Genomic DNA, 17,682 nt, shown 5'->3' with positions numbered 1-17,682 from the left:
ATGCCCTCCACTATCTTAAGTGGATTTGAGTTCAAAGAGGTCAGGTAGCATTTCTTTTGACCCTACTGTTACATTTGATGTCAGGCCAGGGTACCATTCATGATCTGGCGAAAAGCAGTCTGTGGAGTGAGTTCAGAGCCCCAGTCAAAAGAGTTGTGTGTACGTGGTCTGAAATGAGGATCTTTACTGTGATAGGCTGATAGTCAGGATTGTGTTCTTAGTCACGGGGCTTCCTGGTGTTTGGGGCAGCCTAGGTTAAGTCTGCCTCTGTTGGGCTTTTAGATTTCTCCAGTTGGCAGTTTGTTCCTCAATAGAAACAGATAATAAAGATGAGGACATTAAGAAGACTGTCAGAATCTATTGAGGGGATTCTTGGCTCAGAGACAATATTTCTAAACTGTATTCAGTTTGGCATCTGTTTTTTGCTCAATTCATTAGGGCTTATTTAGCAAAATACAGTACATTTGCAAGGTAGTAGGAGTTGAAGTCACTGCAATGCCATGACTATTGCTGGCTGCTGGCTGGCGGATAAGCTTTAGCTAATAATGGCATGAGTTTTGGTGCCTTTTCTGAAAGACTAACGAATGTGTTTAATTTGAGGAGGCATTTTAATAGACTTCATATCTATTTTCGAATACCCAGATGACTCCCCCCACCCCACCCAGTGTCTGTGTGTCTGTCTGTGTATGTAAATGTAATCCTGGCCCCCTACTGATAAGTTGGTCCTCTCCCACGGAGCTACTACATCCCCAGCCCTTAATTACATGAAAAAGCCATACTTGTTCAGAAGCATACAGACAAATTGACTCTTTATACAAACAACCTGGTGGCATGACTGGGGATGCCATTGTCCTTCCCTATATTTTTCTGCACAGGAACCTCCTCAGCTGTGTACAAGAGATTCACAGCAGGCTCACTGGGCCACCCATTTATCCAGTAGCCTTCCCACCCCAGGACAGTGTGCAGCAGTGGACAGAACGACTACAGCACTTGGCCATGCAGAGCCAGATCCTGCTGGAGCAGCTCTCCTGGCTCTTCCAGTGCTGTCCCTCTGCAGGGCCAACTGAAGGCCACAGCGATGCTCCAGTGCAGGAGCAGCCTACTGCCCCTCACCTGGAAAGAATGGATACCCAGGGACCAGTATCAGGATCAATGCCAGACTTACTTCCCTCTGATCTGAGCTATCCATCCCCAGTACCTAGAAGTCAGCTGCCATCTGGTTGCCAGATGCGGAGACAAGATCGACTTTGGCAACAGTCAACTGCGGGGTTGACAGAGCTGCTGAAAACCATTAAAACTATGAAAGCTGGTGTTGACAAAATTAGACAGCAGTCTTGTGAGACCCTCTTTCATACATGGTAAGTGTGTCTGTCTTGCTTACAGAGACTTCTGTCTTGGGCTAAAATCGTGAAAAGAATTGTGCGTAATTCCCGTTACTCAGCAGACCTACATGGTGCTAACTGTAAACTTTGAGACACAGCATGTTTGCTGTGGTTAGAGGGAGAAGGGAGTAGGTGCTGGTTGTAGCCCCTTCCTTTCACCATTGTCATATTTCTATTGCAGGGAAGATTTTGAAGTTTGTTCTTCTGGGCTGAATTGCCTGTCCCAAGTGTCAGCTCATTTGCAAGGCCTAGAGTCCTTGTTCGTTCTCCCAGGGATAGAAGTTGAGCAAGCACAAATGGCCTTGGTTGAAAGCCTGGAATATCTAAGAGGCGAAGTTTGTAAAGCTATAGATGACTTCACTGCCTGGAAAGCTCGTCTGTTCATTTCACACAAGCAAGGAGGTAAGAACTTAGAAGTGAGGAAATGGGAAATTAAGTTCAGATTTTTACTGATATGTTCTGTCCTGTTATAGGTTTGTGCATAAGAGGAGTGCAGACTCACTCATGTTACAGTTTCCCTTAGGCTGAAATGCCTGAGGCCAATATGTGAGATTAACTCAGTTTATACACACTACCTGTTGTTGCTTCTTTAATTTTTTTTTTTTTTTTTTGCATTCTTTTTGTAACATTGATATAAAATGATGGGCTTCATAGGTTCAACGGGCAAGGAATCTGCCTTTTCTTCCTAGGATTTATCACAGCTTCACATAGTGACTAGCAAATAATACAGCACTTCACTTAACAGGCATTTAACAATGAGTATTACTTGAGATTCAGCTTTGCTGTATACCATGTTGCTTACTAGGAAACCAGATGTTGGAGGAAAGTTTTGTTGAAGACTTTTCGGAGCAAGTAGAAACTGCCATCCGGGTCATCCTCTGCACCATCCAGAACTTAGCAGAAAGAAACAGTAAGAAAGCAGAAGACAGCACCACTGAAAAGAGACCACAAGAAGAGGATGGTATGTCTGAAGTCACCAAAAATTAACTTTAGAGTTGATCTGATTTTTAAGTTAATGGTTTCTTTCTTTGGCTAACAAAAGACATGTTAGACATAGGCTTCGTGAGTAGAGCTATGAAAAGGTTTGTTTTGCTGCTTTGTGTTGCTAGAAATGAAAGAAGAGGCAAGCTTTGAGAGACTCCAACCAGGACATCTAACAAAACTCTTAGAGGATGACTTCTGGGCCAGTGTGAGCACTTTACATGTCCAGAAAATAATTTCTTCTGTTTCTGAGCTGTTGGAGAGGTTAAAGTCCTGCAATGAGGATGGCAACACAACCAAACACAAGGTAACCAGCTGTTCTTGGCAGACTAAGTGTTCCTCAGAGTAGATGAGGAAAGAAGTCTTTACCTCACTCCATGGGGAGAGTTCTTGGCAGACCCCAGTGCCCAGTTCACCGAGGACTTACTTGGTCATTGATAGGTTCTAGAAAGACTGAGTGTTTGCTCTGAAAGGTACAAAACGGCTAGCCATCCAGAATACTCATCGTGTCACATCCCCATCACATGCTTTTGGGTATAAACTATATTCATAAGAAGGCACTTATTTTGTAGGACATTATTAATTTTGTTTCATTACGTCTAGTGCCAACACTGCTGTATTAGTAAAATTTATTGATAAATCCTTTAGAAAAAAAATAAAATGTGGGCTAACGAGATGGCTAAGCGATTAAGAAAGTGTACAGCAGTATCAGAGGACCTGAGTTTGATTCCCAGCATCCATGTTAGAATGCTGTATGTTGTATGTTGTGTTTCATGGCTCAGACTTGTAATCCCAGCACTGGTAGGCTGAAGCAAGAGAATCACCATGAATCTAAGGCCAGCCAGGGCTACTTGGTGAGTTTTAGGACAGCCTAGATACTGTTAACTAAATGATTGGCTGAAAATATACAGTGAGTTTTTATGAATGTGTATAAGGAAAAAGTCTCCAAGCTAGGAGATGAGGTTAAAACACATGCGATTTACCATGAATGACTTAGAGCCCGTTCCTAAGTCTCTCCAGAGGGAATTCCTCTTCAGCAATGTAATTGGGCGTTTGTTTGTCTCAGGTCTTCAGTCAGTCCTGCTGCTTGCTAGTGCGCTTGATGCCCATGCTCTGCAGCTTCTCGGACCTTATCCTTTTCTTCCTGACCTTGTCTCTGGCAACTCACCGGAGCACTGCCAAGCTGCTCTCTGTGCTTGCCCACACCTTCACAGAGCTCGCCCAGAAGGTAAGGACCGTCAGTGTGGATCATGGCGATGAGTCACACAGACATTTAACGTCTCTGCAGAGCATGCTGGGCCTTTATGGTGGGCAGTCAGAAATACCAGGAGGTGCTCTATCTCCTTGGGGCTTAGGGCTTTGTCTGAAAACTGATCTCTAAACAGATTCCACTAAGGTCTTAAAACTTGCAAATTCCTCTTGACCAAAGGCTGCTGTCAATTTGAAGTCTTCAGATATCTCTTGAGCTAGACTTACAAAATAGATTCTTAAAGCTGTTATAAGTCTGACTATGAAGAAAAAAAAAAAAAGAGAAGTCTGACTGTGATTAAATGATAGAAGGGGCTCTTAGTGCTAAGGAAAAAAAAGCTGTTCTTTCATTAAGACACATGCACTACTGTGAAAAGCGGCAAAATTGCAGCAATTGTAGGCTTGCCCTCGATTCACATACAGTGAAATCCAGAAGATGTGGCACAATGTAGAAATCCAGTTCTTGGACTCAAGTTGGATACTTTCCCAAGTAGATTAGTATTTTTGTGAACACCACCTTCTAATGACTTTTAAAAGTTTTCTTTGATTTCTTCCTTAGTATTCTGAGATTTCTTCAACTGCGTACAATATAAATGAGGTGGAAGATTACAAACAGAATAGGAGTCTGGACTTGTAAACACTTAAAATTCTTAGTCTCTAAAATCCTGGAGGTAAATCCTGAGGCCTCGTATCCAGAAAAGTTAAATGTGTCTATTGAGTAATAGGTCTTTAGGCTTGCCCCTCTCTTCTTTCTCATTACTTCTTGAAGAAGACTATACAAAGGATAATGGAAGGACAATGTGCACTGTAGAAGATGCCTTGATGGCCATCTCTGTCTACTAACAGGCCTTGGCCTGAACTCCATAGTAGCATGCCAGCCTGGTGGCTGTCTAGGCTAGAGCTACTACTGTAGTGCTATGTTCCTCCAAGGGTATTTGAATCTCCTTCCTGTGTGGACTCATTCATCTGTCTATATCTGAGCACACCTCTCTAAGTGAGATGGTTTACTGGGTGAGGGGACTTGCCACCAAGCCTGACAACCTAACCTCAACTCCTGAAACCCATGTGGTGGAAGGGGAGAACCAATTCCTGCAAGTTTGACTTTGACACATGAATTGTGGTTGTACACAACTACCTTTCCACACGCATACACACAGAGAAGTAAATGAACGTTAGAAAATATAAAGCGGGCAGTGGTGGCGCATGACTTAGTCAGCACTCGAGAGGCAGAGGAAGGCGGATCTCTATGACTTTGAGGCCAGCCAGGGATACTCAGAGAAATCCTGTCTTGGGAAACTTATACATACATACATACATACATACATACATACATACATACATACATACATACATAGGTACATCATAATATACATAATCTACATATTATGATAATATAATTCAGTAGGAAAATACTTGAACATTTCCAGGCAGCTTTCTGAAAATGTATGCACCTTGAAATTGAGTGTGCCTAAGTGTCCAAACCATACAGCCTTTCTGAGTGGTGCTGAACTTTAATGTAGATAAGACACAGGGCTTCAGTGTTAGATTTAGGCTGTAGTTAAAACTCAGAAAGCTGTTTCATTTTAGCAAAGTTGGTGTTGTTCATCTTGGATCTCTGATAATTAGCAGCTTCGATTTTTTAGTGCATTATCCTTGGATTGACCAATAGAGTGTTTTCTGTTACATACAATTTCTGAATGGCAGCCATTACTTTTAGTACTTTCTTTACAAGCTTCTTTCTATTTTTTTTTAGAGATGTGTTTATTTATTATGTTTACAGTGTTCTTCCTGCATGTATGCCTGCAGGCTAGAAGAGGGCCCCAGATCTCATTACTGATGATTGTGAGCCACCATGTGGTTGCTGGGAATTGAACTCAGGACCTCCAGAAGAGCAGCCAGTGCTCTTAACCTCTGAGCCATCTCTTCAGTAGACGTGTTCTGCCCTCTCCTATCTGCTCTGGTTCAGTGGCTTGCTCTTAAGTAACCACCCTAACTATCCTGATATGTTTCATCCACTTTTTGTTGTCTTGGCAACCATTACTAGAGACCTCTACAAAGCTAACATCTTACAGTGTCACAGATCTACTGCATTTCCAGCAGGATTACAACAGCATTTGCTGAATCTTTTCCTCTCTAGGGGTTTTGCTTACCTAAAGAATTGATGGAAGATTCATCGGGAGAGGGATCGACACAATTTCATGACTACGAGGGAGGTGGGATTGGAGATGGAGAGGGCATGAAGGATGTGAGTGACCGGATCGAAAATGAGGAACAGGTAGGTTCACACTGCTTGCGCAAGTTGACTCTCCTCTTCAGTGTCTAGTAAACTTGATACTAGGCTAACAGCCTCAGACTCATTTTTGTAGTCCTAGAGATACTGGAATTTGGGTGAGTCTTTAAATAAGAACCTAAATGCCAAAGGACCTTTGCAATTCAGGCACTGGTTATGATTATAGTTTCGGGAGGAATGCCCTTACAGTTTGTTTTTAAATGTGGATTTGCTGATGGTTCTGCAGAGTATTTTGGGTGTTGGGGGTAATTTGTTTTATTTTGTTTAAATTTTAAATTACATTGTATTATTTTGTGAAAGAGTGGAGTGAGGCATACATGTGTACTCATTCAGGGGGCAAGTTGTGGAGTTGGTTCTCTCTGCTATGTGGGTCCTAAGGGTCAAACCTCACAAGTCTTGGTAGTAGTAATTTTAAGATTAAGATTTGGTTATTACAAGTTGTAATTAAACAGTATTGACAGTGTTGGCCAATAATACATGTTGTCTTTTGCATTGAAAACCAGGTGTGATGGCACATGCCTTTAATCCTAGCATTTGTGAGATGGAGGCAGGAAGGTCAAGAGTTCAAGATTCATCTCACCATGTAGTGAGTTACAGGCCTAGCTGGAATGTGAGATCCTGTCTTAAAATAATAATGAGGCAAAGACATACTGAAATTTTAAACTTTGTGGGTTTTTTGTTTTGTTTTTATTTGTTTATATATGTGTTATGTTTATCCTACTATTGGTCGTTTAAAGTAGTCATCTGTGACTTGAAAGAATATAAAGTTATTTCTTTTTACCACTATTCTAATCTAAATCAAATCATAAATTTGTACCAAAGATAAAATTTCAACTATTCTGAGGCAAGGTCTCACTTTGTAGCCTTGACTGGCCTGGAACTCAGAGATCCACCAGCCTCTGCCTCCCAAGTGATGGGATTAAGGGCTGTGCTACCACTGCCTGGCAACTTTTTTTTTTAAGTTAGATCAATCCAAATCATTATTCTTGGCACTGGTGTTTATGTGATAACACTCTAATTTTTATTGTTATTTCAATTTTTCTTTATTTCTCTAATATAATTCAGTCATATAGTAATTCTCTAAATGAAAATAATGGGAATAATGATGGAAACTAATAGAAAAGTACAATCCGTTGCAAACATTAAGTAGGGTAAAATATTACCAAAAACTGCTAAATTTCATCCTACATAAATATTTTTTAAGACAGTTTTTCTTCGTGTATATGGAGGTTTTGCCTCATGTATGTCTGTGCACATAGTGCTTTCGGGGGCCAAAAGAGGATATTGAATGCCCAGGAACTCAAGATACAGGGCATTTGTGAGCTGCCATGTAGAGCTGGTCTCCAAACCCAGGTCCTCTGGAAAAGCAGCTAGTTCTCTTTACCCGCTGAGCCATTTTTCTGTCCCCAGCTATACTATTGTACCCTGTTGTTTTAAAGATCAAAGTGACAAAAAACAAGGAGAAAAGATCTGGAAAATAAGACTGGTATGTGCGGGAGTACTGAGTCAGATGTTACTAGGTAATCCAGGTTCATCTCAGACTTGATCCTCCCAAGTTCTGGGATAGCAGGTACATGCTACCACACCTAGCTGGATTGTTTTCTTTTCTTTCTGTGACATAGTCTCTCTATGTAGACTGACAGGACTCTTGCTAGAGTAGGCTAGCCTCAATCTCAGTAGAGATCCCCCTGTGACTCTGCTTTGGAGAGTGCAGTGATTAAAGACTTAACACCACCACTCCTGGGAAAATTCATAATTCCTTTTAAAAAAAAGTCTCTGGGATACTGATTTTGGGGTTTTATTTGGGTTGTTGTTGTGTTTTGATTTTTGTTTTTTGTTTTTTGTTGTTTTTTTTTTCCCTGTGCTAGTGACAGTATTTTTACAATTCTCATAAAGAAAGCCCAAATAAAATTCTGTATTCCTGATCAGAAAAGCAATTTAAAAAAAAAAAAAAAAAAAAACTTCAGAAATGTGAAGCAGGCCTTCATAAATTACTGCATGTGGCTGTTTTTGTCAGATTTCCTGTTGTATGTTTTCTCTGTCCTGCTGCAGAGTGCTTTCACGCTGTTAGCTTGGGTGTTTATAGTCTAGAAGTGAAGCATATGGGAAGCACAGGGTTCACCGGTGCTCTTACACTTTTTCCTGAAGGTAGAAGATACATTTCAGAAAGGTCAAGAGAAAGACAAGGAGGACCCTGACTCAAAACCTGATACTAAAGGCGAGGATAATGCCATCGAGATGTCAGAAGACTTCGACGGGAAAATGTATGATGGCGAGCTTGAAGAAGGTCTGAGATGTGTCATTTCATTCTGCGTTTTGAACACTAAATATTTCCTGTTGTATTCTTTTGTAACAAGCTGGTTGCTCACTGTAACTGCATGTGCCATGACCGTCTCCCGTGAGGGGATTCACAGGTTTGGAGGTTCTCCTTTGAGCCACACCTTGATTTTGTTGGATGAAGTGACTCAGTGGTCTGCAGAGAAATCCAAAAGAACAAGATGAAGTAGCAGTTTGACTCTGAATTTATTTGAAGAGGTTTCTTCGTTGTTGAATAATTTTTTAGTGACTTTTTCCTTAATATAAAAATAGTAGGGAGCAAAGGGAAATGGCTCAGTGAGTAAAAGCACTTGCCTTAGAAGCACAAGGACCTGGGTTCAGACCCAGAACCCAGCATGGGCATCTGTAATCCTAGCAGTACTAGTGGCAGATGGGACACATTGACAGGAAAAACCCTAGAAGCTGGCAGGCAAACTAGCCTTATTCATCAGAAAAATAAACCCTGTCTCAGAAAGTAGAAAACAAGAACTAGCAGCTGTCATTTTCCTGACCTCCGCACACCCACACTCATGAATGTGCACACATACATGACTCAGACCATGGGAGGCCTGCTCCAAGGTAATAAAGAGAAAGCCTCAGAGTAGCGGGGGACTTAGGAAAAGCTCTTATCTGAGGGTTACTGGACTTTTCTATCTGAGGGGGAAAATAAACCATATGTTTTCTGTTTTTAACCTAAGAAAAAAAGGAATAAGCACATGCTTTCATGATGGAAACCTTCTTTTACTTCATCTTAAATAATCTCTTTTTCTTGACAATCTCGGCCTTCACACAGATACATTCTTTACATACAGCTATACATCTCTCTTATATACAGACATCTCTCTCCTGCTCAGTTACATATTCTATTTTCAGTTACAACATCTCTTTACATACTGTTACATATTTCTCTTTACAAACACTCTCACACTCTGATTTTCAACTTACTCACTCTCACACACTTCTTTTCTATCATTCATTCTTTGCTCACTCTTTCACCTACTCACTCCCTCACACTCCTCATGCTTCTTCTTCTCCATCTGTCATTCCACACACACACACACTTTATATTCTGCAGCAGTTCTCACGTAGCTCTACACAGCTGTCTGTCTCTGCATCACCATCGCCTCTCCCAGAGCCAAACCCTGGACTATTGTAAAGTTATATTTTCAGGGTCCAACCCATTCTCACAACACAAGATATGTCAAGTAGGTTCTCTTAGGCTAGTAATGTCACATTGACCGTGCACATAGCTCTAAGTTGGTGAGGGTTCGCAGACAGTAAACCATTGGCTGCACCGTGAAGTTGGGGAGTACGTGCAGAAAGGTCCATTGCTGCAGGAAGTTATGTCTACTAAAGTTGCTTCTATTCTGACCTTGAACCAGCAAAACAACACCTGGGAAAATGACCTCTTGTGTATTTGTCTCCAGGGGTAGCCATTCTGCTTTGCATTTGTTCTAGAGTCTAAAGTTAGCTGTCTGTAAAACGCTGTCTTTGTGACTGAGACTCTTATGTCAGTCTGAGTGATAGATAGTACTATTTCTGTTCATCAGAATTATAAGCGTAAGCATCATCACCCTCACCATCCACAGCTATATGTGTGCCCAGCAAGTATAAAGCACACCACCAAAGAGCTGTTGAAAGAACCCCACAGCTGTTCTTATTAGGGAGGCATGGCAGTGGCACTTGAGAAAGCTACAGACAGGAACAACCAGTCATCTAGCCTCCAATCAATAACCCCACAGCTCTGCCAAGCAGGACTCCCCAAGTGGGCCAACTTGTTAAACACAAGATGTTGCTCTTGTACATTCGACAGCCCCATGCACGTACATACAGTAATAAAGTAAAAATACAGTAGATGTTTGTTACTAAACTGTAAGAACAAAATAAACACTGTTAAGCCCACCATATGAGCCACTTGATACTGGTGTATTTTTTCACATTTGTGGCATACAGGCTCACACATAGACTATACTCAGTTCTGTAGTCGACTTTTGTTTTGTTAACCTCCTATTAGTATTCTTTTAGCATTATAAACATGACAGTATAATTTATTTTATGCATATCAGTGTTTTGCCTGCATGTGTATCTGTGTGAGAGTGTCAGATTACCTGGAACTGGTGTTACAGACAGTTGTGAGCTGCCATGTGGATGCTGGGAATTGAACCAGGGTCCTCTGAAAGAGCAGTCAGTATTCTTAACTGCAGAGCCATCTCTCCAGCCCCTGACAATTTTTTTATAGCAGATCATCATTTGCTGTGCTTGTGCCATAATCCAGTACTTATTATAAGTACTGGAAAAAGCAGAAACTTCTAACTTGAAATACAGGGTCTTATTCTAAGCGACGGTTTTATAGAAACAAATGCTAACATAGAGTAGAAGAAATGTGTAAATGATTGCCAGTGGAGCATAAGGATATATCCATCAGCAAAGGAGTCAGGGGGAGCAAAGATGATGGCAAGAAATTTCTCATTAATTGGTTTACATCTGATGCATAGTGAAGTATTTGAACAAATGTAGTAAAGTGTTCAAAGAAAAGATAAGGGAATACAACGTGTCTATCACTTTATAGATATAAATTGTGACTAAACCTGAGTGTGTCTACTAGATCTTGTAAAGTGTCTTCCCCAGCATCAAAACCAGGCATTCCACCAACTCTTCTACTGTTTACTCACACATGGAAGTCCTTTTCCAAATGATTTGCAAAATATGGAAGGAATACTTGGCATCATGTCATAGCGTTCTGTAGAAACAGGCAGTAGATCCTAACGGCACTTTGCCTTTTACACATGCAGAACTGGATTGGTTGAGGGATCTGCCTATCTGAGCTTAGCATGTGTTCCCTTTCAGAAGAGGATGACGAGAAATCCGATAGTGAGGATGGAGACCTGGATAAACAGATGGGCAATCTCAATGGAGAGGAAACTGACAAACTAGATGAGAGGCTGTGGGGAGATGATGAGGAAGAAGATGAGGAAGATGACAGTAAAGCAGAAGAAACAGGACCAGGAATGGATGAGGTAATTAAGAGTCCCCATCCCAGAGTTCAGACCCTGACTGAGGAGCTGGTCCTCTCATGCCCTGATGTCTGCTGCCCTTCCTTTTCTTTGTTTTTCTCATCTTTGGTCCATCTCTTTTGCTTCTCTTGCTCATACTGAGAGCTTACAGCAGCCTGACCTGAGTCCTCACAGGTGTTGTTGTGTTGTGGAGGAGGGAACTTTAAACACTGGGTGTCAGGTGGCGATGGCACACACCCTTAATCTTAGCACTTGATAGGCAGAGGCAGGTGGATCTCTGTGAGTTTGAGGCCAGCCTGGTCTACAGAGCAAGTTCCAGGACAGCTAGGGCTACACAGAGAAACCCTGTCTCAATAAAACAAAAACAAAAAACAATCCTAGCTAAGCCAATTCTCCCAGTGCAGCTGCACCCCAGCTCCTAGCTGAGAATGGCAGGGTGAGTATGCAGGAACCAGAGTATCAATCAGACCTACTCTCCACCCTATTCTTGCTGCCGTTGGGACAGACCTACAAGTGACATGGTGATCTGCACATCATGAATAGTGTCCTGTCTGACAGTCACCTGTATGGGTTGGACCTAACAGCAGAAGTCATTTGTATCTGAGGGCTAGCCCAAATAGAAGCAGTTTCTTGAATGTATAATAGGTTTTTTTGTTTTGTTTTGTTTTGTTTTTTCTTCATTTAGGAAGATTCTGAACTTGTTGCTAAAGATGACAATTTGGATGCTGGGAATTTGAACAAACATAATAAACGTCAAGATGAGAAAGAGGAATCAGAACCTGAAGATGTTGAACAGAGCCAAGAGAAAATTAATGAGCAGATTGATGAGGTAATGAACATTTAGCAGTGTTCATTCTCCTGACTCAAGACCACAGTTCTTACGTCTTTTATGACATTCTTTTCTTCTATTTTTCTTTTATTCTATTTTCTTCTATTTATTCTTCTATTGTTTCCTTTCCCATGCTTTATAGAATAGTGTGTATCAGAGTCAAGCATGGTAATATGCACTCTTGTAATCTTAACATTCATGAGGCTGAGGCAGGAGGACCATGAATTCCCATCCAGCCTGGACTACATAGCTGGGAAGGGGGCTGGTGACATTTTGTGAATGCATCTTTACTGCTTACTGGCTTCTGCTGATTAAGTTTTGGGTTTTAGCGTGAAGTAACAGAGAGTCTCTATAGAAAATGAAATTTGAAGTTCTAATATAAAAGACTGAAAATGCTATTAAATGACTAAAGTGTGCTAGTAATATTAAGAAAGAAATCATGGTCTTTGTTTTTGTGAAAATTTTTGCTCTCCCTGTTTTCTTTGTTGTCCCAAAGAGGGAATATGATGAGAATGAGGTAGACCCTTATCATGGCAATCAGGAAAAGCTGCCGGAGCCTGAAGCCTTGGACCTTCCAGATGACTTGAACCTTGACAGTGAGGACAAAAATGGTGGTGAGGATACAGACAATGAGGAAGCAGAAGGTACGTCTTTCAAGGTGCCCATCGCTACAAGTCCTCTGCAATGGGCAATACTGATTTCTTTGCGGCCAGCGCTGTGAAGGTCAGAAGTACTGTTGTGCTAGCTCCATTCCAGTTTGAGTAACACACTTCCCTCTCTTGTGTGTTATCACTTCCCGTCCTGTGTTTTGAATTGCCATTGGCTGGTGTTGCCTTTTCGCAAACTCCTCTTTCTCTAAAGCCATCACTGGTGCAGTGGGTCTGTCAGGGCTCTTACACAACTCTTCTGGAGAAATTATGGTTTTAGCTATTGACTTCTATATCTCTATCTTAAAATATGGCGTCATGATAGTGGAAAGTAAGAGCAAATAATCCTAAGAAACTCTCACATACTGTGGCAGTAGCATAGAATCTCTACTACCCAATTTATCCTTAGTGATTCCTCTAAGAGTAATAGGTGGAAACTCACTCATGCTGATTAACCTTACAGAAAGACGGTAGGTAGCTTCACTGATTTAACTGAGCTACATGCTCAGGATAGCTTAGTTTAATTATGTATTATTTTTAGATGTATGTTGAGACAAAAATGATTAAGACCATTTATATTAAATAAAATCTTAATTTTGGAGTCTGACTTTAATTTTAGTGCCAACAACCAAGCACACATAAAATTATTAAAACTACTGAGAGAATAGTCCGCTATCCTTAGAATATCCATTTTATTTAGGCTTGTATATATGAACCAAACAACAATTATGTTAGATAGTTACTGGCTAGTAGCTTTCTGAAGTATCTAAAGTAAAGGGAAACACTTGTAATAAGTAAAATTTGGGTCTTCGGGGAGATAGCTCAGTCAGTGAAATGCTTGCTCTGCAAGCGTGAGAACCTAAGTTAAACCTCAGTACCCACGTGTATTTACCTGCATATGTCCCTGCCCCACAGCATGCCTGGTATAGTTAGAGGAGGCTGTGAGCTGCTGTGTAGGTACTGGAAATTTGCCTGGTTTCTCTGGAAGAGCAGCCGATGCTCTTTACCGCTGAGCCATCTCTCCAGTCCCTCCTCAAATAATATTTTAAGTTTTGTTGCCTGTAAGTTCTCTATTACATATACTTAGCTCTTGTTACAGAGTAACAACTTTGTACACAGTGAACAATACATGGGATAAACACATACTTAGACAGTGAAAGATAGATGGGGTAAACACATAAATAGAGTGTATTTGGCTGTGTTTGCAGAAAACTTCACTGACAGAAATGTAGAAAAATGTATTTGGTCTGAGGACTATAGCTTGCTAACGCTTGGCTTAAAAAATAAGACTGAAATATGATTATATGTGTATTTTATCCACTTGTATATCTTTTGCACACCAGAAGATGGAATTGCATCCCATAGGACTACAGTTATAGACAGTTGTGAGTCATCATGTGGGTGCTGGGAATTGAACCCAGGACATCTAGAAATGTGGACAGACTTCTCTCTTAACTACCACTGAGCCAGCTCTCTTAGCCTGAATAAAACATTTGTGTAACCACCTCCCAGGTTAAGAAATCATAAGTTTTAAAAATTGTTGTTTCTATCAGAAGAGAACCCTTTGGAGATCAAAGAAAAAACAGAAGATATGAAAGAAACAGACCATGAAACTGATGAGCCCAAGGCTGATCAGAATGAAGGTGACAGTCAACATGAACCTGCGGAAGGCCCTGGGGAAGGTGAGGAGAATATGGACACAGGAGCTGATGACCAAGACAAAGAGACAGCCAACCGTGCAGAAGAGCACTCTGAGGAAGAAGAAAAGGAGGTGGAGGAGGAAGAGAAGGAAGAGGACAGGGCTGCCACTGATGGAGGCCCAGATGCCAGCACTGCTGACCAAGGTCTCCAGCCCCAGGTATTGTGGGATGTGGCGCTTTTCTTGTATTAAAAATAATAGGAAAAATACCTCATTTCCAGCAGAATCTTTTGTGAGATATTTTTTCATTACTGCAGTTTTTGTTTTTTGAAAACCCTCTCTTAACCAGTCTCCTCCATACAGCGCCTCCCTGGCTTTAACAAGGAGTTGGCTACCTGCAGGTGCCCTTGTATTCATCCCCCAGAGCATGTTTGTTTTCCTGTGCAGAAGGAGGAAGAGGACGGGGAGAAGTCTGATGCTGAAGAGGAAGTGCCGGAGGCCGCAGAGAGAAAGGAGCATACCTCCTCCGGGCAGACTGGGGTGGACAATGTGCAGAGTGCACAGGCTGTGGAGTTAGCTGGGGCTGCACCCGAGAAGGAACAGGGGAAAGAGGTGAGGCCTCACCCCAATGCCTACCCATCTGCCCGAAATCATGTTCTCTTGAGCAAGTTGGTTTCTGTGTGATTTTTGTTATTGTTGATGTCGAAAGGATCATCTTCCATTCTTTCCTCCTGGTGTGCTTCTCAGGACACACTGTGCTGCAGACTGTGTTTGAGTGGTGTGCTTACTAAAAGAGTCACTAGGAGAGAAGGGTCAGGTTTGGGCTCCAGGCAGAACCCTATACCTCAAATGATATTTGAGTTTCCCCTGTTGTTCAGTGGTTTCTAAATGTTCTGATGTAACAAGACTTGGCCTAGTGGTAATGTGTTCTGATGTCAGCACTTCAGGTCACTGGTGTGCTGTGGGAAGGAGGAATATCACTAACTTGCTCCTTCGGTGCTCTGAGCCCAGTCCCTCACCAGCAGTGTCTGTATTTCTTCCATTATTCCACCACTATTTATTGAGTACTCATTAGGTGCTAATCATTTTCACTTCTCAACAAGTTTTCCTAATAGCTCACAGAAATAGATCATACCCTTCTGTTTTCTCCATTTTAAATTTGAGGAAAGTAAGTCTCAATAAAATTCAGTGATGACCCATGGGTGCATAGCTGGTTGATGATTGAGCCTGGTCTGTCTGGCCTTCAGAATGAGACCTATACTCGCATAGACAAGAAACAAACAGCGAAGCCAGGGCCCTGGGATTGTTTCCATTTTGTGCTGCTGTCCACAGCAGGGCTTTTGTTGGGAGTGGAATTCTGCATCAGGCTGGCACACAGAGTTAGCCCACTGAGATTAGTGGATCAGTGGGAGAAGCTGGACCCAATGCAACACAGCAACCATTGCTTTAATAGCTTCTTCCCCCTCCTCCTTTTCTGTTTGGATTGCTTAGGAACATGGGAGTGGAGCTTCGGATGCAAACCAGGCAGAAGGACACGAATCCAACTTGATTGCACGTTTGGCCTCCCAGCGACACACCAGAAAAAATACACAGGTTTATATCATTCTTTGGTTAAATTTAGATGAAGGCAGGTAGGAAAAGATGATCTAAATGAAGTGGTTTAAACAGCAAATGACAGGGCTAGAGAATTGTCTCAGCAGTTGAGTGGTTAGTGCACTTGCCGAGGACCCAGGTTCTGTCCTGGCCCCTAGATGACATGGCAGTTCACAGTCGTCTGTAACTCCAGTTCCAGGGAGTTATTGCCTCTTCTGACTTCCATGAGCTCTGCATACTCATATATACACACATACTGAGGCAGACGCATGTAACTATTGAAAAACCAGCAGCAACAGATGGCCATATTTCTAGCCTGGACTGGCTTATCAGACCTGATAATTGGTGGTCTTGGAGAGAAGACCCAGATCAGGTTTGCCCAAGGGCCCCTGTTGCTGCTCTAGAGCTCAAAAAGGGTGCTCTGCTGTCCAGCACCAACTAACCAGTCTTATTCTTTACATTGCTCATTCCTTTCCAAACTTAACAGTTTTTAAAATAGGGTATTCATGCCCATGAAATTAATATAGTCAAAAAGCAAACCAAACAGTCCCCTAAAAGCTACATGCTGCTCTGTCCCCAGACCACCAAAGGGACCTTTCACAGAGCAAGTCAGTGCCACCAGCTTCACATATACATTTGTATGTTTCTTTGCTTCTTTGCTTTCTCAAATGTATTAGTTATATCATAGATCCAGTCATGGTGGCATATACCTTGTATATGTATGCCTATGCATTTAGAAGGCAAAAGCAAGAAGATCTGGAGTTTAAAGGTTGTCTTAGCTACATAGAAAATCCAAGGCCAGTCTGAGCTCCAGGGTGGTGGGGGAACCAAAAAAACAAATTTTTAACAAACTGTATTGAATTCCATTGTTGTGGCTATCCCTAACTGACCCACTCCCTATGGATGAGCATTGGCTTTTTTTGAGGTTTTGCCATTGCAGACAAGGCTCTGATGTTTTCATTCATTCCTGCAGAGTTTTAAGAGGAAACCTGGGCAGGCTGACAATGAACGCTCCATGGGTGACCACAATGAGCATGTGCATAAGAGGCTGAGGACTATGGATACAGACAGAACCCCTGAGCAGGAGCCAGCCCAGCCCCAGCCCCAGTCCCAGGCTCAGGTGGAAGACTCCGACACGTTTGAACATATTAAGCAAGGCAGTGATGCATACGACGCCCAAACCTATGGTATGGTGCCGGGACTCCTACTCCTTTTGCTCACAAAGCATTCTCTGACATTATGTAGTATGACTCTGTGTACTGGGCAAAGTAGCTTTTTAAACTATTTTCTCTCAATACAGGTTTTGTGTAAAACAGAAATACAACTTTTTTCTGGTACTAAGATAACTGTAGCCAAGTGTCAATAGTCAGGTTTCTTCGGGTAAGCCTTCTGTTCTCACCGACAGCTGGCCATATGCTATAAACCTGGAGCTGATCTTTCATTTCTTGGTATTGAACATTCTTGAATGTCCTTGAACAGTGAACAGTTATAATAGAAACTGGAAGGTGAAAGTTGGTGGCCAGGCATCCCAGTTCCCTTGTCTTTCATTCCTCTTTTCCCAAAGTGAACTGGTATGGGTGATGTGTACGTCTGAGCACAGAACAGAAACAATGATGATGCTTTGTTTCTCTTACTGTATTTGGAACAGCAAAAGAGAAGGTTGATCACTGTACATATAGTTGGTTCAGATCCTTCCTGGGCTTGTTCCTTCCTCACGTTAGGCAGTGTGCCTTAGCCTCTAGT

At 41.9% G+C, this 17,682-nt stretch overlaps 1 protein-coding gene across 2 annotated transcripts in view; it reads left to right on the top strand.

The window, feature by feature from the left end:
- Positions 1-17,682, top strand: part of Mdn1 (midasin AAA ATPase 1) — a 137,743-nt gene that overhangs the window by 106,122 nt on the left and 13,939 nt on the right. Inside the window, exons 79-92 of one of the 2 annotated variants that reach the window (XM_035439939.1) lie at positions 876-1,358; positions 1,564-1,784; positions 2,188-2,343; positions 2,492-2,670; positions 3,430-3,591; positions 5,749-5,886; positions 8,050-8,188; positions 11,068-11,234; positions 11,917-12,060; positions 12,557-12,704; positions 14,261-14,565; positions 14,794-14,958; positions 15,838-15,939; positions 16,913-17,126. In XM_035439939.1, the coding sequence (XP_035295830.1) occupies positions 876-1,358; positions 1,564-1,784; positions 2,188-2,343; positions 2,492-2,670; positions 3,430-3,591; positions 5,749-5,886; positions 8,050-8,188; positions 11,068-11,234; positions 11,917-12,060; positions 12,557-12,704; positions 14,261-14,565; positions 14,794-14,958; positions 15,838-15,939; positions 16,913-17,126 (2,723 nt within the window). Of the gene's footprint in view, positions 1-875; positions 1,359-1,563; positions 1,785-2,187; positions 2,344-2,491; positions 2,671-3,429; positions 3,592-5,748; positions 5,887-8,049; positions 8,189-11,064; positions 11,235-11,916; positions 12,061-12,556; positions 12,705-14,260; positions 14,566-14,793; positions 14,959-15,837; positions 15,940-16,912; positions 17,127-17,682 lie in introns of both variants that reach the window. The other variant, XM_027403424.2, reaches the window with a different exon arrangement.

This window comes from Cricetulus griseus, chromosome 2, assembly GCF_003668045.3.
Source record: "Cricetulus griseus strain 17A/GY chromosome 2, alternate assembly CriGri-PICRH-1.0, whole genome shotgun sequence".
Taxonomy (NCBI): domain Eukaryota; kingdom Metazoa; phylum Chordata; class Mammalia; order Rodentia; family Cricetidae; genus Cricetulus; species Cricetulus griseus.
This window is presented reverse-complemented; position numbering and strand designations above follow the sequence as displayed.